This window comes from Stegodyphus dumicola, chromosome 8 (genome assembly GCF_044657685.1).
Source record: "Stegodyphus dumicola isolate Sdum_Otavi_A_Nest chromosome 8, ASM4465768v1".
In the NCBI taxonomy this organism is placed as follows: Eukaryota; Metazoa; Arthropoda; class Arachnida; order Araneae; family Eresidae; genus Stegodyphus; species Stegodyphus dumicola.
The window spans coordinates 104,382,197-104,407,764 of record NC_140775.1 but is presented as its reverse complement, the minus strand read 5'-3'; the positions used below and the strand labels follow the sequence as shown (position 1 = coordinate 104,407,764).

Here is a 25,568-nt window from a genome sequence, read left to right as displayed (position 1 = left end):
GTGCCATTTTTATCTCAATGGGTTCGTAAACACACAAAATAGCTGAATTCGGGCTTCTGAGCAGCCACACACCGTGCACGAAATCCCATTAAATTCCCCAAAAGTCAGTGTTTGGTGTGGTTTCACAGTCGAATTCGTAATTGGGCCATTCTCTTTTGAGACCATCACTGCACCAAAAATGCAGAAAGGTACCACGAAATGCTGCAAACGTTTGTTATTCCACAACTTCAGCAAAGAAACCATCTCGAACAGACAATCTTTATGCAGGATGGTGCTCCGCCACACATTAGTAATAAGGTAAAGCAGCTGTTGCACCAAAACTTCACTGATGATAGAATCATAAGTCGCAGTTTTCCAGTTGCATGGCCTCCTCGTTACCCTGACCTCACGCCATGCGATTTTTGGCTCTGGGGTTATTTGAAATCTCAAGTTTATGTTGGTGGAGTACCAAATTTGTCTATTCTAAAGGACAACATAACAAAGACAGTGTTGAATATTCCTCGTGATATGTTACATACGGTTGTGGAGAACGTTGTGCACAGAATGCACGGTGTTATTTCTGAGAACAGAGCTCACACGTCTAATTCCTCACTGGGGAAGTTAATGTAATAAATAAACATTAATAATTTAACTGTACGATTGTATGTCTTGATGTTCCATGTCTTGATTAGTCTAAATACCAAGTTTGGTGCTATTTCGACTATTAGGTCGCGCTACAGGGCGCTCCAAACACTGTCACTTTAAAAAAGATCACCCTGTATTTTAATATTTATGAAAAGTCAGAAATGGAAAAAAATGTACTTAATTTTTTAGGGAAAATATATCACATTCTACATCATCTGTATTAATGCGTATAACATATATTTTGTTTTCTTGCTTGAATTGGCCTACAGATAAACAATGCTATCACAAGCAATGTTTTTCCTCAATTTGAAGATTTTTTTTAAGTTCACTATTTCTGGCTATTTGAGTTCAGATAATGTGCATCATTTAAGTTATACCATATATAATCATAAATTGCAAAAAAATATATATAAATAAAAGATAAGAAAATTAATTAAAATAGTTACCTTGATATTTTGAAGACCCTAAAATATAAAATAAGAAAAAATTACTAAGTAATGAATGTGAAAAATTAAATAAACTATTTTAATTATAAATAAAATTACAATTTCTAATATTAACTTTAGTTTGGTTGAGTACTTAAGCATTATCTGCTTAGGTGAAATGTCTTCATCATGCATATTTTATGGAAAACTGACTTAACAAGTTGCCCTTAAAAATCTTCCATGAAGACATTCTTAAAAAAATTAAGGATTGCTTTAATAACTCACGCTGTACAGCACTTCTCCTTCTATTGCTTAATTTCCGGGTTTCTTTAGCTGATTTGGATAGAGGAGTTGGACGAGGAATTCTATTCATTAAGGAAGAAAAAAAGGTTAAAATGCTACTAGTTAAAGAAAAAAGTTAAAATTTATTTATAGAAAAAATGAAACAATTTGTAAAGGAAATATCTCAATTTTCCCTTCTTCAAATATTTAAATTTTTATTCAACATTTTCACCCTTCTTCACCATTTCAATGTGACATTAATATCAAATTTAAAAATATCAGTAAATTGTTTTTACTTTACAATTATACAAACTTAATGTCTTAAAATGCTTAATACAGTCAAAAGTCATTAATCCGGACCTCAAAGCTACAAACTTTCTGCGCATACATCAAAGCATAACGCGTTGACGCATGCGCATAATACTTTTACGAATGCGCATATACGTGTGCGCATGCACATAATACATGCGCGTTTAATGTATAACGGACGGTATAAGCTAAGCTAAAATTATCTAATTATCTATTTCAGTTAATGTTGCAGATTGCATTGTTCGAATTGGATCCGGCTTATTCTTTTTTGCAGACTGTTAGAGCAATTTTATAAAAGTAAGCTTGAACTTTCGATTATGTCAAATAGAATTTCCGATGCTGGAGCTGCCAAAGGATCATCTACAAAGCGAAAGTACGTTTCGATGTCCATCAAACAAAAAGTGGAATTGCTGCAAAAAATGGATAAAGGCATATCCTTTGTTTCTCTAACCATTCCGAAATCTGTTTATCAATTTCACGCTGCTCTGCGGGGTGGGGGAGGGAGACGTCGTGAAGTGCAATGAACTGGAACTAAATCTGTCAGCACTATCCTTATCTTCAGGGCAGATGTTTTTATTTTATTCAGTTTATAATTCCTTACTAAATGTAGTATTTCATCTCGATGTATTCCGTCTTGATATGATTTAAATAAAATTCCTCGTCGTTATCACGAGGACATATCAAATAGTTTTCTGGTTGCAATTTTCTAATTTCGACTATGCATAATGTATGCTTTACGCATGCGCGCGTTGAAAGAAATGTTTAATAAAGTAAACAAATAAATATTAAGCTTTTTTTTTTTTTTTTTTTTTTTTGTAAATTTTGATACCCTTCAGGTCATAATTGCCCTTTATTTCATAAATTACAGCTTCATATTTTTAATTTTATAATTTCTGCATGCCATCTTACCAGGTTTAAACTGATGATCTATAATCCGGAATCGCCGAAGTCCCGACAAGTCCGGATTAAAGACTTTTGACTGTAATTAAAAATAATTAAATTACATGTCATAAAAACTGGTAAGAAAGTATTACATTATTTAAGTGATTGATTAAATATAGCCCTGCATCACTTATGAAGCAAATAAAGCATATATTCCAATACATTCAAATTATTTGAGAATAATAATATGATAATGCACAAAATAGCGTACTTATTTTCATAACAGGATTTTAATTCTGATGCATACACACAAAATTCTCCAAATGTAATATAATCTCCATTTTGTCTCTTTGAGCATTCATTGGCACATTGTAACATCTCATGAACTAAAAAAAGGTATTGAATGAGTCAATGTTATGATAGATTGTAATTTAAAAATTATTATACATTAAATGAATACATAACATATATAATAAAACATATATTGAACTGTTGTAAAAGAGACATAAACAATAAATTGAGGGTGGGAAACTAATGGGAGGTTTACATTAGAAAAACAACTGTTAAAGAATTGTATCATTTTATCTTTATAGACGGAATAGTAATTTTATAATGGGGTGAACTTTTGTGACTATATCTGAGTATTTTATAGGATTTTCAGAATATTAAATAACTCTGCAAGTTCTAGTTTATTTTTTTTTACAAATTTTTTAAATCCTTTATTAATTGATAGATTACTTTTCCTATTTAAATAGTTTGAAAGTCAAAACATGTCAACAGACATCATACGAAAAAAAAAAAAAAAAAAAGATACATGCATCAAGAATATCATATCAAACACTGACAGCTGGCATTTTGATTACATACAACAGCACGAGAGAGTACTGAAATTTTCCATTTATAAATGCAAGCATCAGTTTGAAAATATACTTATAAATTATATAATGCAAATCTAAACTAAGTTCCAGAGATTTACATTCATTTTATTTTAATATGACACTGATGCAAGATGCATTAATTTTAATACAATGGAGCTTTGTATCATAAACAAATTTTCAAAAGTAAAATAGCTTGAATGAGTTATGATGTCTTGAGATATGAACAAGTATACTGGCAATGAGAAATATACTCCAAAAATTAATTAATGCAGTGTTGGAAATGTCTACAGAAGTGAGGATTTCTCAGTTACTTAACTAATGAAATTTGTTCAAAATAGTGTAACGTGCAAAGGTTCATAGGACACTATCACCTTGATGAACCAGTAGTATAATATTTGCAATGGCAATCCCATGGCTTGCTTTAGAAACATTTTAAAATATAAACAGAAATAAATCACAATGAACAAATTTTTTAATGAGAAAAGGCCCAGTAATTCTGAAGTAATTGGCAATGTTAACAGAAAGGTTGCCGGAAAACCAAAAAGACAACAGCTATCTTATATTTTTATAGAATATTATTTCTTTCTCAAACAATAACATTTTGCATCCTTGGCTTCTTCATTTTTCACTTATGCCATCAACATTACTCTGTAATACAAATTCAAGTTTGCCTATTTTTAATATGTTAAGCATTGTGTTTATGCTTATACTGTGTTGATTTAATAAATTCCATCAATTTTGTATTATGAACTTACTGGTACTCTTTTAAATAATAATTCAGTATTCAGAACTTGACTATTAATTTTAAATTAAATCCTATGGGGAAAATTGTTCTGGTTTATGACTATTTGGGTTGACAAACTATCTTCAGAAGCAAAATAAGTTCATGCAAAAACGTTTCACTGTATCAGCAATAAAAATGGCTTTAGCCACATAAATAAATGAAATAAATTGATACAGCAATATAGCTAATAAATATAATTTAATATGCAACTGATTTATTAGCAATAGGATACAACAACAGGATATTTCGAAAAATTGTCCGGAAACAACAACCAGTATTCCAGAAAAATTCTGCAATCAAAGATTCATCTCCTGCTTCTAGCAACTGCATCATTATGTGTAAATTCTCTCATAATAAATTAATAATGTGGTGCAAGTTTTTTGCAAAGTTTCTCAAAATCCAAGAGCATAAATGTTTCTCTAAATCTCAGGAAATCAATATTGTGAACTTTGAAAAATTATTACCCAGAAATTTCAAAGTTTACTACCATTCAAATTTTACCTTTTTTTCCTGTCTGAGATAAATATGATGCCCTAATGCTTTTTAATTACCTTGAGATGATGAGGGGAAAATATCCATGTCATGAAATGTTTGTGGAACAACTTGGGATCCCATTTTGTTTATAGACTCTGCTCTTTTACTCCATACCATGAATAACTTCCTAGAAAAGAAGGAGGGGAAAAAAAAAAAGAGTATAAAAAATTAAAAGAAGCCTTAAAGCTCAATATATAAAATATTCTGAATATATGATACAAAATTTATAAAACTCAAGCCTATATGTTAATATACTTTACCGCATAAAGTACATATTATGTAATGCAAATCACAGAAATATAAAATTCAAGAAGGGGAAGAAATTTTATTGTAAAAATTTCTTTCTAAAAACAAAATTTAATGCATGTTTTTTGCTCATTAAATTTACCATTTTTGGAGCGGCCAAAAAATTCTTTATTCATTGAAAACAAATTTATTTGTAAATAACAAAAGGAAATAAAATGCAGATTTTTTCTAGATGTTGATAAAACTTTAGCCAGTTTCTAAAAATTTTCCAAAGCAAGTTCTTGGACATGGCATTTTAAAATGAACTGATCATAATTTTTTCTTGACTATAGTAATATAAAGCTTATTTTATAAAGTGAGAATTATTTTATCATTATGCCACTGTGTAACAAGCATTTTTGGAAACTGGATAAATCCAGGATGCAGAGTTTTTATTTTAAACCTAGGATGAAAATTTTCTACGAAATTGTTAGAATAATTAACAGGCTAAGAAATTTTATCATCTGCTCGAAGAATTTCAACTTTTTTCCCTGACAATCAAAATTATTGTGCTTGTTAACCTTTTTTAACTTAGGCATCCCTTTCACCATTGCTAGATGATCATTCCCCCATTTCTTTCATTCCAAAGCTAAATTAAAAAACACATAAACTTCTACTTAAAATTTTAAACTGCTTTTTAATGCATTTTAAAATTAAACAAGGAAAAAGTATAGAAAATGTTGATAAGTACCAAAACTTGAACAAAAGTATTTTTTTATATTTATTAACTAAAATGAACATAAAAGACTGATGCATTCCCTTCCCCCCCAAAAAAACTATGAAATTTCTTCCCACAGGGGATATTCCTCCATGGTTGAGACCCCATGTTGCAGGCATAACTGATAAAATATTTTATGACAATAGACATTGTTTACAGCATTCCTTTAAGAAGAAAATATTTCTTTTTCATATATGATGAATAGCAGCATTTTTCTGAGACAGGTATCAAGTGGCATAGCTAGGGTAGGGCAAGGGGGAACATGTCCCTGGGTCCAGCATCCAGGCAGCGCCAAATTGATGCTACGAAATTTTTTAATGAAACTTTTCCATTCTTGGCACACAGAACGTGGCACAAATTCTTCAGTTGTCTCTGGTGCTGAAATCCTAGCTACGCCACTGCAGGCATCGGAAAGTAAGAAAAGGCAAGCCCACTAACAATTTTTCAATTAAGATATCACAGGTACAAACACTAAAAATTTTAAAAACTGAACACATTAAATTTCTATATTTACAGTTTACAAGAGTTTTCTTAAATATATACACAATACTGCACTGTATTAATGTATTAGCTTTTCATGTTATTTAAATGCTGCTATGGTTGGAAAAGAACAAAAGTTCTGACAGACCCGTGAATGGGAATTTTCATGAGTTTTCTACCCTGTGTGTAACATGAACATCAGTTCCCTTTTTGAAAGCTCTAAAAGTAAACATCCTTTCTTATGCAGTTTGGTCCAAGGTTTGAATCTCGCAGGCCGCATTGATGTTTTTGTAGTTTTCCCCACGTATAACTTGCATAAGAGTCAGTTTTCGTTAGAAAGTCTTCCACGAAGGCATCTCTCCCATTAGACATGTAGCTCTCAAGGCTTTGCCATAATCACAAAAACCAAACCAACCTTCTTATGCAGATATCCCTTGTGTACTCCCTCAATCAGTTAATTTAGTCCATCGTTCATGTCAATACTTAAATCAATGAATAACTATACAGCAAGAAGTTTAATTTTATTTGGTTTATCAAAAATAACATGCAATCCAGGTAAACAAAAATCCAGGTATTAGCAGCATGTATATTTATTATTAGTTTGCAAAGCAAAGAAGATATTTTATTCTTGAATAGGAAGGGATGGTATTTTATTTTGAAACAAAAGAAGTCAAACTATACATATCAAAAGATTTTACCGAGCAGAAAATACATACCTTTGTTATTTAAATGTAATGTTTGATACAAAAGCATTTAATAATTTATGTATATTACATATGGTATCTGCCTTTCATTTCTCAATTACCAATGTTTATGTTCTAAGAAATACTCTCCATTTTAACATGTTGAGTGTGGCGTGAACTGACAGTGAATTTTCCGTGTGGCCAGCACTGGAATTTTCGTTTGACTGGTGTTGGTCTGCGGGACCGATAGTATTAAAGTTAAAAAATAAATATAGTCTCAATGAAATGTGATCAAATTTAGTTTTAATGAAATGTATTGAAACATTCTAAACAAAAATACGGCTTAGCTTGCTGTCGGCTGAACGGATGCACTCAACGTGTTAAAGATGCGGCTAATGAGAGGTTTTATTATACCTTTTATTGAAATATAAATTCTGTTATTGCATTTGTAGAATTTAATTATTAATGTTTAATATGAAAGACACATGATTTTTCTAATTAAAGTAAGAATCTAGCTCCATTCTGTTCAATTTCAGTTTTATACTTGAATAGCTTAGTTTAACTTTTCAGATATATCATTTTTAATATAATATTATAATATTCAAACTCAACATCAGATAATTATTCTTTGTCAAGGTTATTTAAAACTCTGCAGATGAAAAAAAAAAAAAAAAAAAATGTTGTCAATTTTTTATAACTGGAATATAAATTCTTTCACAAATCACTCTTTATTATGATCTTGCAAGTTGCTTGAAATATGTATGTAGAAAGGAAAATTATTTGATTATTGAATATAATTTTGATCCTATCACCCCCAAATATTTCATGAGCTTATGCAGCAGCAATAATAAGCATAATACAAATTATATTTATCGCTAAAGTGGAGAATCGCCCACTTCTTTATTTGGCGTTTGTTTGGCGTCTTTTTACAAGAGTAAAAAGAATTGGATTTTTGTTAATTTTCTTTGACTTTGAAAATTTTTTCTTTGAAAATAGGTCGATGTGTACATGGATAAAGTCAAGGGAGTACGCAATAGCATTTTTGTGCAATTCTGGGATGTTTTCTCAAGTGAAAATAGGTTGGTGTGCACATGGATACTGAGTTAGTGCAATTCTTAAAAATGTGCCAAGCAGTGGGCGATTCTGCACTTCCTCCATATTTATAATTAATACTTTTAATTCAATAAATTATACTGACCAGGAATATTTATAGAAGGCGGGATATCTCTGAGGCACATCTTGAAATGAGATACTACTGCATTTAAATCTAGTCCTGTCCTAATCATTTTACTGATCACACTTTAGAAGGCAAAAAAATATCATTCACTACACCTATTCCTACATTCAAACCCTAGCCATAAAATCCACAGAAATTTGTCAGTCTTTTCAATGTGTAATGATGGAGAACACAAAATGCAAAATGAGGTGATGAAAGTAAGGAAATGAATAGTAACAATTCTGAAAAAGTCTATCTGATAACTTTGATAATAATAATGAAGATGATGCCTATTTAGGCAAAAGCAGCACAGCAATTTTATAGCAATCAACAAAAAAAGATAGACAAAAGAAATAAAGCTTAAATCACAGAGCTATTCACGAAGAAAATGGATGATACTCTGAAAATTATTCATAGCAATAGGATGATACAGTAGACATACATTCAATAAGCATATTAAGAAATTTATATAAAACCGTTTATATCGAGAGTACTTTTCTTTTACAATAACATAAATTTAGATATTAATTTTCTTTATTTGATAAAGCATATTTTATTAACAAAGAAAACATGCAGTATTAATCAAAAAAATCTAAACTGAATAATAAAATTAAATAAAATGACCTTGCCTCAAGAAGAAGGAACTAATGTGAAAAATTCACTAATATGGAAGATCTCTGCATGTACTGGGGGAATATTTAACTTCAAATATTCGATATATAAAACTTAGCACCTCTCTTAGATGGTTAAACAAGCTCTATAACAGGGTTTCTTAAACTGTGGGTCACCAAAATTTTAGCAATTTTGATATTTGTTTAACTTAATATAATAATTTAACAATTACCAATTATTTTTACACAATGTAACTGAAAACAGATAAAGATAAAACATTACAGATAAAGAAAAAAACTAAAACGTTTCGACTCATTCTTTTTATATATAAACGTTAATTTTCATTGTTTCGGACGTGACTCTGTCATTTCGTGTGTTACTTATTTAAAAAAAAAATTTCACATTCTTCCATGTCTTAAAATTAGAAATTAAAACTGCAATAATACAAGTGAAAAAATGGTGCAACAGTACAAGTGGAAAAATTGACAGTTTCACTGACGCATATGTCGGATTTGCGCAATACTTATGGGGTCCCACAAAATTTTTGTAAATATCATAGGGTCCTGGGGGTCACGAAAAAATCTGTTTGGTAAAAGTTTACAATTGGGTGCCCCTTGTTTATTGGCGATTCCTTTTTGACGCCAAGATCGGCGGCATGAAGGTACAACTTCAAGATGGCTGCTACACAAAACGAAAATAAAAAGTCAAAGAATTGCACAAGATCTGTGTCCATGTACACATCGATCTGTTTTTACTTAAAAAAACATCCTAGAATTGCATAAACTAGGCATTGCGCACTGCCTTAAATATGTCCATGTACACATCAATCTATTTTCATTTAAATAAAATCGAGAAGCTAAAACAAAGTTAAAACTATCGTGGTAACCAGAAGTGAAGTTTCATCGCCAAAATTTTTAAAAAATTGTCGCCAATCGTAGGGGCACCCAACTCTACACTAGAGTCAAAAATCTCAGTGATAAAAAGGGGTTGCGACTGAAAAAGTTTAAGAAACCCTGCTCTATACTTAAAATAACATATATATAAAAAACTAAATGATGTATACTTGAATTTTACAAGAGTATTTAAAACATTTTTAAAAAATAAATACAAGGGAGGATAAAAATGATGCCTCATATTTTGACATTCATTGTTATTTAAACAGTGAAAAGAAACTACTTACTGAACTGCCGGAATTAAACTGTCTATAGACAACATGATGTAAGACCACACATTCGCGCATTCAAACTTTAAAACAAAATCCATTTTGCACTTCACTCAAAATTAAATAAATACTTTAAAATATAAAAGTTTATGTATAAAATAATATATTTTTTGAAGTAAAGTTTTTATAACAAATAACAGCTTGTAAAAAATGTAAAAAAATATAAAAAATTCCACGCGATATATAAAACCTGTAAAAATTTCGTCCTACTGTCAGCTCATTGCTACAATACTCAGGTTGAAATGAACAAGCGGACGCAAACATTTTAAATGGAAGGTCTTATCAAACATACACCATCAACCGTCATCAACGACCAATGAAATTAAAGCTTTTTATCAAATGGCGCATTTATTTGAGGGGGGGATTGTTTTCCTCCTCTCCTCTTTCTTTCTTTCTTTTTTTTTCTTTTTGACGCAGTTTGTTTCGAAATGAGGATGCGTTACGTCGTTTGCAATGCTCGCTTATTTTATTTGGAATAGCATCGTCTGCGGTGTAATGTCTAGCAATACTACGTGTTTTTAATATCTTTACAATACTTGTTAAAACATAACCAATGTATAAATCAATCAGAGGAAAATTCTGTTTGTTTTCTGTTATATATTGCTTAAAATACAGCAATGTTTTTCAGAAATATATGAAATGCCATGTTTTAAAGTTCGCAAAAATCAACAAGTCAACAGCCATCCCCTTTTTTTAAGGGCATGACTAGAGTTTTCGCACTATTGCAATGCATTTTTTTCGTTACTGTCATGTGATCTGTTTTGCGGACTATGTCAAAGCATGCGAAGACAACCAACCTGCCAAAGAAACCTTCAGAAAAAACCGTGAAATCACCAATACAACAGACTTGCTTGCGGGGGTTCGAACCAGGTCGAACTTGCAGTTGTTTTGGTGTCTTATCCATTCTGTCAGTTGCAAGAGACCCCTGATAAATTGCATGCAATACATTCTTCCACTAGTAATATATTATTAAACAAGATTCAACAACAAGACATGCGCTGCCCGGCAGGTATAGTGATAAATGACGCTTACTGCCGTACCGATGGGCCAGGGTTCGAATGCCACAGAAGGCACGCCAGATGTTTTTAAGCATATTAGTGTCTGTGTGGCAAGAGGGCTCTGTGGCAACACGGCGAGCCGAAAGTTCTCTTGAGAGGTTGCTGGTAGGGAAAGAAAAGTTAAGAGACCCTCTGAGCGCTCCTGGGGTGTTCTCCCGCAAAAATGGAGCGTAAACTTAACATTCAGCAAGACCCAAACGATATCTTATATAGACCTACGGGAATGCACAGATGCTAGCCTTTCTTCAACCTGTACCACGAAATGCGGCATTTTTCTGTTTCGACTTATTTAACAGAAATTAGGATGGAGTAAATTTAGATATTAGGATTAATGAAGCCCATATTTCTGCAATAAAAAACGCAAAAAATCTGAAACTGTTCTAAATGATAAGATTCAGCATCGCCTCGCACAGTATTCAGCAATATGAAAAATTATGGTGGAATTTTTTTTTTACAGTTTCTAATAATTTAGTAACCTCTAAAAATAATTAATTTACACTTAAAAGGAGGAAAAATCTAAAATATTATTCCCACTATTCAGTTAGTTTCACCCCCCCCTCAATTTTCATTTGAGCAACAACTACTAAAACATACAGAAAATATTTTGCATTTTTCAAAAACAAATTTCCCATATTACTAATAAATACGTGCAGGTATTACCTGAAAAATACAGTTGTCACATATTGTAACGACTCCTCGAATTCCATACACATATTAAAAGGGAGGGGTAAAGAAAAAGAATGTTACAAGTGGTCGCCATAGCAAAAACTGATATGGCGTACTCCTCATCAGTTGGATAATTTTTATACCTGTCGTTGTAACAGAATAATCGTTATGATGAATGTTTGTTAGTGCAAGCGGCGACAACATAATCAAATGCCATCACCTCAAAAGTGAAAACATGTTTTGCTACATCTCAGAACTGTTAAAATTCTACACGGCTATTAAAAATTTAATTTCGAAAATTTCCATTACATTCGATTATATTAATCCATATTAACTTGATGCTTAAAACTAACTTATGCTTACATACATGTATCATGGAAATAAAAAAAAAAAAAAAAAAAAAAAAAAAAAAAAAAAAAAACTGGAATGCTTCAGATTTTAAATTACGTCCAAAGGGACGTTTTCTTAATGTTTTGTGTGTTACCTTTATTTATTAAATATCATGCTCTTTGCACTTAAACCATAAAATTTAGTTCAATAGTAATGTCGCAAAATAATTTTAAAATAAGCCTATCTTTAGAATTTCCGATACACAGTTCGACGCGATGAAGATAAAAAGGTTTTTTCTCCCCCGTAGATTGTTGCCATTCCTTGTTTTTAAATCGTTGAGTTTGTTACTCAAAAGTTCGACTTGTTAAAGTTTTACAAAATATGAAATCGATAATAAAACAAATTCCAAATTTCAAATTTGGGATTTCAAATGCTCATATTCGCAGTAGGATTACGGCATTCAAAATTGCATGGCTCTAGATACCGTTGTTTTATCACAATGTGAGAAATATGCATACATTTATGCAGATTTTTCATTGTTTAATTTCTTCAAATATAATGCAGGACTCTAACATTTTGTGGCAACAGTTTGAAAAGTGAACCGACATTTATAGGAGTCCGACGCAAAATGCCAAAACGAAAGTAACAGTCCTTCGGGACTCAGATTCCTTTGGACTATAAAAAAAAAAAAAAAAAAAAAAAAAAAAAGAGACAGAGTGAGAGAGAGAAAGCATACTACGTCCTAGTATTTCAGGTATCATATTTCAACAGCTCTCGAAACCATTGACGTTTTTGCGTGACATCTGTACGTACGGACACGATAAAGGCCATTTTTTCCCCCAAAATGATTTAAATTGGAATCAGAAGAGAATATTTTTTTCTTGACGTCTGTACGTCTCTCGCATAATTCAAAAAAGATAAGCCGTAGAACCTTAAGATTTTGTAGATGGGACTGTTATACTGCTATAACATGTAACTGTGCACCTCCCCTTTTCGTTGCAATCGGCTGCACCAATTATATATTTTATATATATGTCATGACTAATCTGCATGAGATAATTGTAGATGAAGGCACTGGAACTTTTAACAGCTTTCGATATTGCGTAGATGGCTGAGAGAGACCGTAGTGGCTGAAGGTAGGGCTAAGTGGAAAAGCATGATGACGCATTTAGCGCAAATGAGCTTGAAGAATCACAATCTTTATTTTTTACGCATATCACATCATACTTTTGCAGACAAAATATTTCTTAATTATAGTTGAATACAATACGTTTTATTTTAAAGTACAACGTTATCTTAGGCAAATGTCTTGCCAGCACGTAAGCGGGGAAGGAAAAAAAAAAAAAAAAAAAAACACTGCAACTCAGAGGAAGAAGGGAGGGAGTCGATAGTTTCAGTTAAGGTAAGAGAAAGTTTCGGTTTATAATTATTTGATTGGGCAAAAGGTGTCTGCATTAAATGTTACGTAGTAAAGAAAGATCTTGAATTTGAGAGAACAGATGAATTTAGGGAAAAAGCATAAAATCTAGAACCGTTAATTTTGAGGTCGCTAAGTTATTTTTAAAGTAGCTATCGTATTTTTTTTTTATATCTTACATATATATATATATATCCCCACTGTGTTACCTGGCACGGTGAACTTAGTTTTTTATTCTTATTGTGTTAGTAAATTGTGCATTTTTTCCCCTTTAAAAGTGACTGAATTATGTATTTTCTATGTTCTAGATAAGGTTTTTATACCTTTTGTTAATCTGCATTAGATAGTTGTAGAATTAGCAACAATTTGAAAGCTTAAGTGGCGAGTTAAGCCTAAAGAGACGCCATTGTTTACATTTGAAACTTGGCAGAATAGTGAATTAAGTCAGTTTCTGCACCTTCAATGTCTTTTTACTGAGTGAGACCAAAAGTAAACTGTCAGTTTTGTGCACCACAAAATATGTCTTCTTGCCAGCTGATCGATCCTTGTTTTTGCGTAGAAACTGTAATTAATTGTAAAAAAAAAAAAAAAAAAAAAATTAATATTTTTAAACTGTATTCAGTGTTTTATGTTTTTCTATATCTTTACATTTTTAATGTAAATTTTTTTGTGTGTTTTTATTATTTTTGTTTTGCCGCGAAGTGAGAACTGAATTAATTGAATGAGAAATACATCTCTAATGAAATTCGAGGAAATAAGTGTTTCATACTGACAGAAAGTACTACTATCGCTAGTCTGTTTCGGACAGAGGAGAATGTTTACGAGTATCGCATGCGCATTGGGTAAGCAGCGCTGAATCGTCTGTGAAGAACTGTTTATTTTTCCTTTGTTTAATTTTTTTATACATCGTTTTAGATTTTCTATAAAATTTGAATAGAACATGTGGGAACGATTAGATAATTCTTCAGATGATTTTTTTTTCATTCCGAGTTATGAAATGAATGAGATGTAACACTGTGAAGTGAACCTATCACCAGAGTATCGCTATGATAAATATAGTGAATTTTAAAAAGTGCATTGTGGTTTATCCCCTATCCACGAAGTAGATTTAATTCAATAAGTTTAAATGAAATGCAGGAAAAATGCGTTTAATTTAATATTCCGTGCACGGAAGTCATGTGGTGTACACATCAGGTTTTTTTTTGTTTTGTTTTGTTTTTTTGTTTTGTTTTGTTTTTTTGTTTTTGTTTTTTGTTTTAATCATTACTACAAATTTGAAAAATCGATTTTCCCAAATTTTCGAAATAATAATCAGAAAAAAAAAAAAAAATACTGTAATTAAGTTAAAAACAGTTTAATAGTTCAAGAGCAACCTTTTAAAAAATGTTTGTTGAAAATAAGGGGCGCAGCGCTATTAATTTATGCCTTTCACCTTAATTACTGTTTCGTACTCCAAATCTAAAAGTACGATACATATTTTTGAAACCATCAATATTTATTTTTTTTAAATCAACACAAAAACATGGATTACTGGAAAGTTAATAATATTCCCTTAAAGAATACATTGAAAGTATTCAAAAGCTATCTGCTAAAGGAACACCTCCTTCCTAGAAGGTTATCTAAGAATTGGTTTGGAATTATGTCAGAGCATGCAAGGGCTATTTGTTTAAGTGAAGGGATACCTTCATGGCGGACTTTTAAACGGAAATTCCACATATCCGCGTTATACAAAGGAAAAACCACGAAAACACCCATGCACCAAACACGTTCGGCGGAATGGCTAAGGAAAGCTGGCTCATATTTACGTCATACGTATAAGAAGTCAAAAATATCTGTGAAGCCCGCCCATTCCCACTCACTGGGATTCGAATTTGGATCGCACTACTATTGTCGAGCAGTTTGATTCCCTCGACCAATCACATGCAGAATGGTGAGTTCTCGAACCGGTGCTGGGAATTTTCAGGTTATTGACGAAACTTTCAACAAAGTGATATATGCAAATCTCTTGAAAAGGAATGACAGCAAGTTTACATTGGAATAGCAAACAGATGCAGTTGTCCGAAGTACATACTAAAAGTAGTTCAAATATCGCTTCCCTGTAGACTGAATAGCTAATAAAACTGAAAACAGCATATTTTAAACTTTATGATTAACACATCGCGTAAAAGATTAAGAAAATACGATATAATCCGTTACCGAATTACAAAAGCTAACAGAATATTACTACATATATAGAATTCTAATAATCTATATACACGCACACATAACTGCAAAAACTTTTCACTAACTTCGAATCCTATAACTTTTTAATATTCATTTGAGGAACTTATACACAAACCAAAATTGTCAACTAAGTTGTCTAAGTAATTTTGGAAGCCACTGTATTCTTTTAACTGTAAAAATTCAGACGCATGAAGTACCCGACATCGAGAATTCTGTTGAAGGAATCAAAAGTATTATTGCTAGAGTAAATGTTTTATAGATGATATATTTCATACTACTCGGAATTTAGGTACACACCGAACTTCATTATCTAAAATAAAATTAGATATAATAAATTCCATAAAGTAACAGACAAGTCAAATTTTCACGTACTGAATTTCTGAGAATATAGCTAATAATCGACGTAAATTATAAATTTACATTCATTTTCTAATAGCTTCCAGCATAGTAATGCAACATGTTTTAATTTCGGCAAAAATCATCAGTATCTTAACTATGCCACTGAATTGCTTAGGATTACAGTTCGCTTCATAGTTGGAGCATATTTCACGCATTTAAGGGGCATTTCAAACTAATGTACTGCCATGATTCAGTGGTATACAAAATTGATTTGAAACTTATTTCACACATCAGATTCTATTTTAGATGCTGAGTCTCATCGCTAAATTTCCTGTGATATGTCTCGCAAGACTTCTAGAAGACATATCGTGATCAACATTTGTCTCAGGTCAGTTACAGATGAAATATATGTGAAGGTCATAAAATATTGTTTAAATAAATTATTTCCTGCATTTTATTTAGTTAAAACTAATTAGAATTCACCAAAAGGTTACCCACAGTATTGTTCCATCACTTCAAAGTAAGCCAAAATGCGAAAATCCGAGTTTTGCAACTCAACGTTACGACAACTTATCTTCAGAGTTCTTTATAATATAAATATCAACTAGTTATTCATACGATACGTAATGAGTAATATTACCATACTTTTAACTTGAGAATTTTCATTTGTTTCACTATATTTTGATTAACGAATACGGTAAAATATAAAATGTCTATCTGCCTAAGGCAACAGATGCAGAGGACTTTTTAAGAGACACTGGCTCATTATCTGTGTTACGCGCGAGAAAATCACGAAAAACCCACGCAGTTACCGCACTCACCATTATTCTGACACGGACCGAATTATCACAACTCGGCGATTGGCGTTTCCTCACTTCTTCATGCCTTCCTCTGCTAATTACTCAGATAGAATCGAATTCAAAAAATTACTTCTCACGCTGCTTCAAGGTTAAAAAATTTTCAAATGCATACTTGTTATCATTACAATTCTTATTAAAACTTCAAATGTATACTTCTATTTGAATATAGTTACAGATGCAGATTATTAACTATTTTAAAAAAATTATATTATTCAGAAATCTATAACAGGACGAACACAGAATTCCTTCTCGTATTATTGTTATTTTTGAACAAACACCATTTATAAAATATTCGTCTCTTATATTTTTGACTACAAAGAGAAATATAACAACTGAAACCAAGAAACTGTATTTTATTATTCAATGTAAAAGTATTTTTAAACATCTGAAACAGAAAACACAGAACAAACATATGAAAATCATCAAGTCGCGAATTCACTCCTCTGCTACAAATAACTTTTTTATAGCCGGGCCCAGAAGCGTGCGCCAACAGTTAGGAATATTTATTTTGGCATAAAAACACATCCAACTCAAATTTACACTACGCGGAGGAAGGGAAAAAAAAAGCCTATTTACCATGTGAAGTTTCCATAAGTGGTTATTGACATATTTCAGGTGTGCAACCACCCCACGACGTCTGACACCTCGCCCTGTAGAAGAGAAAGTTACATTGTTAATTTCGTCAACATACACGAAAATATATTCATGGTACAGGCACTCAGGAAAAAATACAAATAATTCTACTGATTATAAATTATTTCAAAATCATACGTTGGCTTGTACTAGAATTATAAACAGCGGCAACCAAATGTTTATTACTACTAAAATGCAATGCGACGCAGTAGTTCACTTCAAACACGAAGATTAAAATTACGAATTGGAGAAAACTTTGAAAAACTAACACTTCCTTGTTAACGTTATTTTTTGAAGAAATATCTCCTGTGTAGTTGGAAATTTTAATTTTACCAATAATTTGAAAATTTTAATTTTACCACGAAGGCATCCAGGTATTGGAAAATTTTAATTTTACTAATACCTGGATGCCTTCATGGAAGACTTTCTAAGGAAAACTGGCTCGTATACACGTTACACATGGGGAAAGCCACGAAAGCGCCCATGCTGCCAGCCCGTTCGCGGGATTCGAACATCGGACCGAACTACCAGTGTTCAGCGACTCTACCGCTCGGCCGCCCGAAAATGTACGAGACACATTCATCAGTACTTCCTTGTTAAAGCAACCACCGCGGTTAGGTGAGAAATTAGAAAATTTAATTTCCGATCTGAACATTGCTTGGAGAGGTCATTAGCGATTTTTGCGGTAAATTCGCTGAACACTAGTTATTCGAGCCGAATTCAAGTTTCGGCGAAACGGCTGGCGTCATAAGAGTTTTCGTGATCTGCCCCTTGTATAACGAGAATACAAGGTAGTTTTCTTAAAAATTCCTCCCTGAAGGCATGCCTCCCCTTAGGCAGATAGCCCTCAAGTGCTTTGCCATAATCTAAATAAACCAATTTTACAATGTGCAAATTTCAGATGTTGCCAAAAACTTATATGGTCTCTTTAACAAGGAAGTAACTACTCACAATTTAATTTTGAACTTTCTAAAGAGATAACTTGAAAAATCATACAAAAGGACTTCTTAAATAATATTATCTAACATTACCATTTTTATCATATTTATAAATTTTTGCTACATAGGACCAAAAATGACAGTTACTCGAATCTCCCTAATTTCTGCATGCCTTCGTGGTGTAACGGTACTACACTCGGCGCGTATTCGAGAGATTCAAGTTCGAGTCCCGGCGAGGGCATTGCTCTTTTTTCATGTCTCCAGCATAAAAAATACCTAATATGTCTACAGGCGACCGAACTAAAAGGTAGTGGATGATGATATTTCACCACCAAGATTTGGCGATTTCCTTAGTCCTCAGTCGTCCTTTTAAAAGGGGGGTGGTATGAAGTATTTTCTCCCTCCTTTTCTACATGCCTTCATGGTGTAACGGTACTACACTCGGCGCGTATTGGAGTCCCGACGAGGACATTGCTCATTTTTTACGTCTCTGCTTCAAAGTAACCTAGTGACTTTAACATATTTTAATTACGCTTATTATGGCAAAGCATTCTAGACCTGGTATGGAAGAACGGTTCTATGAAAATTTTTTGTCTTGAACCAGCTAGCATTTACCTCACTGGGGGAGGGGGAAGAGATTGAAGTATTCATGTAACCACCCTGCTCTGTTATAATAAGTCAAAATAACGACTGAACTAACTATTCTTTTAGTCATTTGGTCTAGTTTGGTTTGTTTGAGTAAAGCAGGTAAGGGCTGTTTGCCTGAGGAAGGGATGCTTCCGTGGAGGTCCTTCTAAGGAAAACTGGCTCGTATTCATGTTAAGAATGAGGAAAAACATGACAGCGACTTTACCACTTGGCAGCTGGTGAATCCTACTCTCATCTGAATATTATTGAGCGTATTTACATCTTGGATTTAATTGGATTATTTGATTAGGGTGCAGCGTATCAGCGCCATATCTTTATCACGAAAAAATGTCTTTGCGAAGGGTTTTACGGAAAATTACTCCGTGTTTGAGCTATGAATGATAAAAAAGCCACGAAACCTTCAAGTAGCTATCATGTAACTTAAAATAATATACGTGTATAAGCTTTATTATTCTTACAGCCATAATAAGGATGTTTAGCGGTCTGCTTTTAATGCTATTAAAAAAAAGACACTAAAAATTTTAAGAAAATAAGGAGGAGGAGTACGAAAGCAACGTTTTAATAAAATCCTGCTGATGTTAAGTTCTCGTATTAAGTAAAATACAAAATGTTCATTATTGTATTTGATGGAAATGTTATATAGACTAATGAACTGCAATTCAAATACGTTACAAATAATTTCAAGCTATATTGGACAACAAGAGTACTTTTTATACATTTTTAAACTCTATTTCATTTTTTTAAACCATCCTTTAAAATATTTTCTCTACATACAAAAACATGCGCAATCGTAAAACATACTAGGCATTAAACTACTTTCAACGCTTACTGTAAAACGGCATGTTTGAATACATTGTGATAACACTGATTGTACACATTTAATAACATCTTATTAATTTACTGTAAGTTGTGCGACATTAGCATAAATCATTGTAAAAGTATAAATAAGTATTGCATACGTAACTAAAAATCAGTTCTACCTTTAGATAACAGGCCATTTATAAAAGCCATTTCAGACATATGAATAAGGCACTTGCATAGTGTAAATGAACTGAATGGTACTAATTTATGAAATCTATGGAAGTGAAAAGCGATGGTAAAAGAAATCGCAATGATAGTTGTTTTTCCAACAAAATGCAGATATGACTACAAATGGGGAGAGAAGATTACAATAACGACATACTCTGCAGTGGGTGAGTGGTGAAAAGTTAGAAGTGTATTCCAACCGAAAAGAGCAAACTATGCAAAGAGCTTCATAAAGTGACGAAAAAATTTATTGTTCTTATTTACCCACCAGCAGCCGCACGGATTATAAGACCGCTAAGTGTTAGTACTTTTTCTTGAGTTCGACAACCGGCAAACGGACTCGCTATATGTCTATTTCATGATTTTCGCCATGTGTAATATGAAATACGTTTGGCTTAATTTGATTATAGCAAAGCACTCTAGGGCAATCTGCCTAAGGGGAGGGATGCTTTAATGGAGGACTTTCTAAGAGGAACTGGCTCGTATATACGTTACACATAGGGAAAACCACGAAATCGCCCATGCATCCAGCCCTTTCGCGGGATTAGAACCTCGAACGAACTACCAGTGACCAATAAATATAACGCAGAAGACAAATTATTAATAAACTTTTAAAGTTCCCTTTCCTTTTATGTATATGTACGCTTTATTCAAACAAACAACAAAAGAAAAAAAAAATAACAATGCAGAGGCAAGCATTGCTTTCACTTTCGGACGTATAAATATAATTTCTTTTCATCAATATTTTTAAAAAATAATTGCAAGAATGTTTATCACAATGTAATAATAATAATTTTATTGTATGGCACCATAAATGGTTACAAAACCTTTAATCACTTAATAGAGAATATTCACTACTACTGCCTATTTCTATGTCTCTTGCTGTTAATTTCCCCTCCTAAATTACAATGAACTTCACGATCTGATGTAATTTGACTCGAGATAAGATTATTATTACTAACATCAAACACTTCGAAGGTAAACTCTCGGAGTTATTTATTGTTTCCAGTTCAAGGATCCGATGTTGTGGTAAAATCAGAAATATTGCACTTATGGGAAATACTTATTGCAAACCTCATGCGTAAGTGTTTCAGTAAAATAATGAAGTATTTTATTTATCAAATACGTGCACAGTTTTCTACATCGAATTAGTTTATATACTGATTTCCAAAATTGAAGCAACACATAATTTGGATATGTTACGCATAAAAACATGCAGCATCGAAGAGTGTTATGCATAAGAGTAGTGCAGCCATCACTTGCATAAATATGTTACAGCTTAAAACCAGATATTTAGGATAGAACCGCTATTCAATGAACGACGGTATTAAACAGTAGTTTCGAAATAGGGAAAATGAGAAAATGAGTTAGAGGCGAAATTTGCTACCAGGATTGCAGTATAGAGACCTACGACGATTAGAAGCAAGCCAACGACGGTCTGACGCTGCAAGAGGGCAAAATGTCGATCGCTCCGTAGGAATCCGGTTGTGGAACCAATTACTAACAACTGGTTCAGCTTTTCAAAGACCTACCCCTTCTTCAGACGACAGGTATTCGCGACTTGGTGCTCGTCGCAACAGATCTGCAACTCCACCTCAGCTTAGATCCCGACTTTTTTCTTCCACAGGAAGTGTTCGCCAGCGGATGAGCGGTAAAATCGCTGAGCACTGGTAGTACCGAACTGGGTTTGAATCCAGGCAAACGGGCTGGCTGCATGGACGTTTTCGTCGTTTTTCCATGTTTAACCTGTATGCGAGCCAGTGTCTCTTAGAAAGTTTTTCACGAAGGCATCCCTTCCCCCCCCCCAAGCAGATAGCCCTAGTGTGCTTTGCCATAATAAACTAACCAAAATATTCTGCAGGAAGGAAAGTATTAGCCAAAGCAGTATGCAGAAGGCTGCATTAAAGAGATCTGTATGTTAGGCCCTGTATGTCCCGTTATTTTCGCCACCGGAGGAAGAATCTAAATTTGGCACATAATCTCCCATGTAAACTATACTGAAAAGCAGTGGAGGTTTATTCTGTTAAGAGGAATGAGTCCCACTATATTTTACCGAGTAACAGAGAGAGAAGCAAACACTCGGTATGTTCCGTCTAACGTACGGGAAAGGGATACTTATGGAGGAGGTAACGTTCTTGTATATGAAAAGGAATAACTTTAGGTAACGCACGGACTTGCATGTGCTACATGGAACTCTCAATACTAACAGGTACAAAAGACGATATACTGGATCGTAGTTCGTCCAATATGTTGCCGCAATTTGCGATATCTTCATTTTACAAGCAGATTGTGACTCTCCCTGCTCTCCTCTTTCACCATTTCCTTGAAGAAGAAACTATAGTTCAAATGGAATGCCTGCCAGGCTGTTAAGAACCTTAATTTCAATGATCATTGTGGTACGCTCTCGGGAGGCGTGTTGCTGGCCTCCCTCCAACCCCTTCCACAAACCTAAATGAGTTTAGAACTATTTTATGTGATCACTGAGCACATAAATTAGTATTACGTGATCAGAAGAACATTGCTACCCAAACAACTCACTGACAACATCATAAAGAGCATGAGACTCCGCTATCGGGCCTGTATTGCTGTTTGGGGACTTTAATTCACTACTAAGAAATTTTTCTGCATTTGATTTTGCAAACTTTCATAAAACTCAGCCAAGGTTCTACAGAACCTTCATTTAACCTCTGGCTGAATGCACATCAATGAGCTACATATTAATGTGCTATTCAGCGGCTGATAGAATAAGAGGAATGGAGAGAACGGAATATGGTACTGTAGATAATTCGAAACTGCTACTTTTTGAAATAAACTCCTAGAAATGGTGCGCCATTAGATTGCATAAATGCATTACGGCAAAGCACATGCGGGTTATCAGAATGTATACCTTCGTAGATTAATTAAGTAAAACTGGCTTATCCATAAAAAACGCATAAAAATGCTAATGCAGTCGGCCTTTGCGCCAAGATTTGAACCCGGGTTAAACTATTACGGTTCATCGGGGTTATACATTTGGTAACTGACAGGCCGCGGCATTAAGGATATTGAGAAGGTAGTATTTCTTCACATGTACGATGCGGAATTGTAAGGCAATATATCTGGTATTGATTTTCAAAATTTATGTAACAGTTTAAACAAGAAAAATATTTATTTGAAATTAAAACTCTTAAGACTTTCAAATTTAAACTTTTTAATACAAAATTTATAAGATTTTTAAAACAGAAGCATATCCGAAAGAAATTCCACGCCGATGTGCCGGTCGATCCACTGTTTTCATTTGTTATCAGCAAATAATCAATTCTTTTTCCCTGCTTGTCACTCATTATCAGATAATCGCGTCTATGGCTTTCTAGATGCCATTTTGCGGTTGATAAAAGTCTCAGTTGCTTTATCTTATCAAGTCTTCTCTATTTTGAGTTGTTTACTCTGGGAAACGATCCGTATTCTTTTGTGGTGGTGACCCTGCCATTATCGTTGTTATTTTTTAGACTATAAAATTTTTTTAGGACCTTTAATATTTTGATTTCACTTCCCTCTTTCTTCTGTAAATAGAGGATAGTTTTTCATATTGCCCCTCACCCACCTATCCTCGTTTTTTCGTAATTGCAAAGGTCGTGTTCACCGTATATACAAAAGCACGTGCTAGCCTTGTTTCGTGCAGAAGGACGCATATGTAAACAAACTTTCGAAACAGCGACTACATTTATAGTGAACACAAAATGAAAACAACAAATATATCACATATTTTTACTTCCGCAATTATAAAATGGCGAATATATGAACGGAAATGAAGAAAACGATTTCATGAACAGAAAGCTAAATATCATGAAATTAAAAGTTAAACCCAGAATCTATAAACTGAATAAAAGATTAGTAACAGCTGTAATTTAAAGGCACATTAAAGACATTTCTAGTAATTAAGTACTGAATTGCATAAAACAAGAATAAGTAATCGATGCTGATAAGCATAATAATATATTGAATTTCAGTAAAATCACAGAGTCATGAAAACTCTTTTTGAAACGTTTTTTTTTTTTTTATTATTATACCAAGATCTTCCTCCAACAGAATAAAGCACTTCTCGTTTCTTTCACTAATATACTTTTCAACGATTCCAGATACGCAAACTACACGTCAAACATTATATGAACTTCAGTAACAATTCTGTAATTATGCAATTTTAGCTTTAAATCAATTTTAAGACAAAGAGAAAGATGTTGATTTAAGTAGAGATGGATTAATTATTGTTCTTTGAAAAAGCTACTGTGCCTGGACAGCGCAAAAGTGCAATATTTGTCCAATACCGCTTATGTGTTCGAGAAACGGTCTGTATTGTACAAGAAATCTCGGCATCGGCATTGTCATGACAGTTGTGCCACTGGTCAGAATAGCATTTCCAACAATATAAACTGCAGTTTAGGATCGCACAAATTCATAGACACTGGAAAGGATTGATGTACCACACAAGAGGGAAAAAAAAAAGTAATAAGACGTACACAAAGCTTATTCCCCATTATATAATTTGGAAGGATTACATGTAATAAGTTAGCTGGATTATGTAGTGGACGTTATGCGATAAACTAGTGGAAGCTAGATTAATGAGCTGATGGCACGGTTACCATGGGTTCCGGACCTCTTACGAGAATGTCTGCAATGGTTAAGAAACGAGGTTACTGGAGGATAGAATTGAAACAGATAGTCTTTAGAGATGAAAAAGTTTGTTCAATAGATCTGGTAGTTGTTTAAGCCATCAAAGTTCATCAAAACGATAGTTTCTATCACTCTTCCTACGCCACTGCATACAGGATTCTCAATAGGCATCGTGGTTCAAGTAGCGATTTACTATCCTTCTCTTATGTATCTGATGTTATAGAGAGTGAATAAAATACTAAATATTATGTAAATGACATCGCCTACCAATCATGCTACCATTTTTTAATGTTTGAATGAAATTCAAAAAACAATATTCTAAAGAAAGCTCTTTCACACTTCGCATAGACAGTTCAGTATGTTCTCCAAGCAGGGTGCCAATTTCTTGGCTAGTCATGCTCTTCCATACTTTTCTCCAATTAAATATGTCTCAGACTGGATCAAGCAAAAACAAGCAAACATCAGGGCATGCAATGACTATCTCAGAATTACGCGCAAAAGTAGAAACCTCATGGTATCCAGCTTCTGCAGGATCAGTTGCACACTAAACTGAAGATTTGTATGGCTGTTGATGGAGATTTACCATTTTATTAAAATGCGCTTCCTGTGAAGTTTTAACGATAGTTAAAAGTAGCTAAATAAAGTTTCACATTAAGCACGTTATTACTTTATCAATCTATAATTTATGTTATACAATTCTCTTCGATTAGGTTTGAGCTTTTAATGGTGCTATTTTCCCAGTTTCCGATAGAGAACGCAATGTAATAAAAAAAATATTCTGTACCAGAATTCATCAAAATTTTGTTAGAATAGCAATTTGGAGGACATTTGTTCTTTTTTTAAAAT

General features: G+C 33.0%; 1 protein-coding gene across 7 annotated transcripts in view; it reads right to left on the bottom strand.

Annotated features, from left to right (window-relative positions):
• The window catches only part of raw (NDT-like domain-containing protein raw), a 326,151-nt gene that overhangs the window by 33,368 nt on the left and 267,215 nt on the right, over window positions 1-25,568 (bottom strand). For 6 of the 7 annotated variants that reach the window (XM_085822210.1, XM_085822211.1, XM_035360909.2 and 3 more), the window contains exons 2-6: window positions 17,404-17,477; window positions 4,736-4,845; window positions 2,794-2,908; window positions 1,335-1,414; window positions 1,071-1,088 (exon numbers count right to left, since the gene is read on the bottom strand). In XM_085822210.1, the coding sequence (XP_085678336.1) occupies window positions 1,071-1,088; window positions 1,335-1,414; window positions 2,794-2,908; window positions 4,736-4,845; window positions 17,404-17,435 (355 nt within the window). In that variant the 5' untranslated portion in view covers window positions 17,436-17,477. Of the gene's footprint in view, window positions 1-1,070; window positions 1,089-1,334; window positions 1,415-2,793; window positions 2,909-4,735; window positions 4,846-9,892; window positions 10,176-17,403; window positions 17,478-25,568 lie in introns of those variants that run through there. The other variant, XM_035360905.2, reaches the window with a different exon arrangement.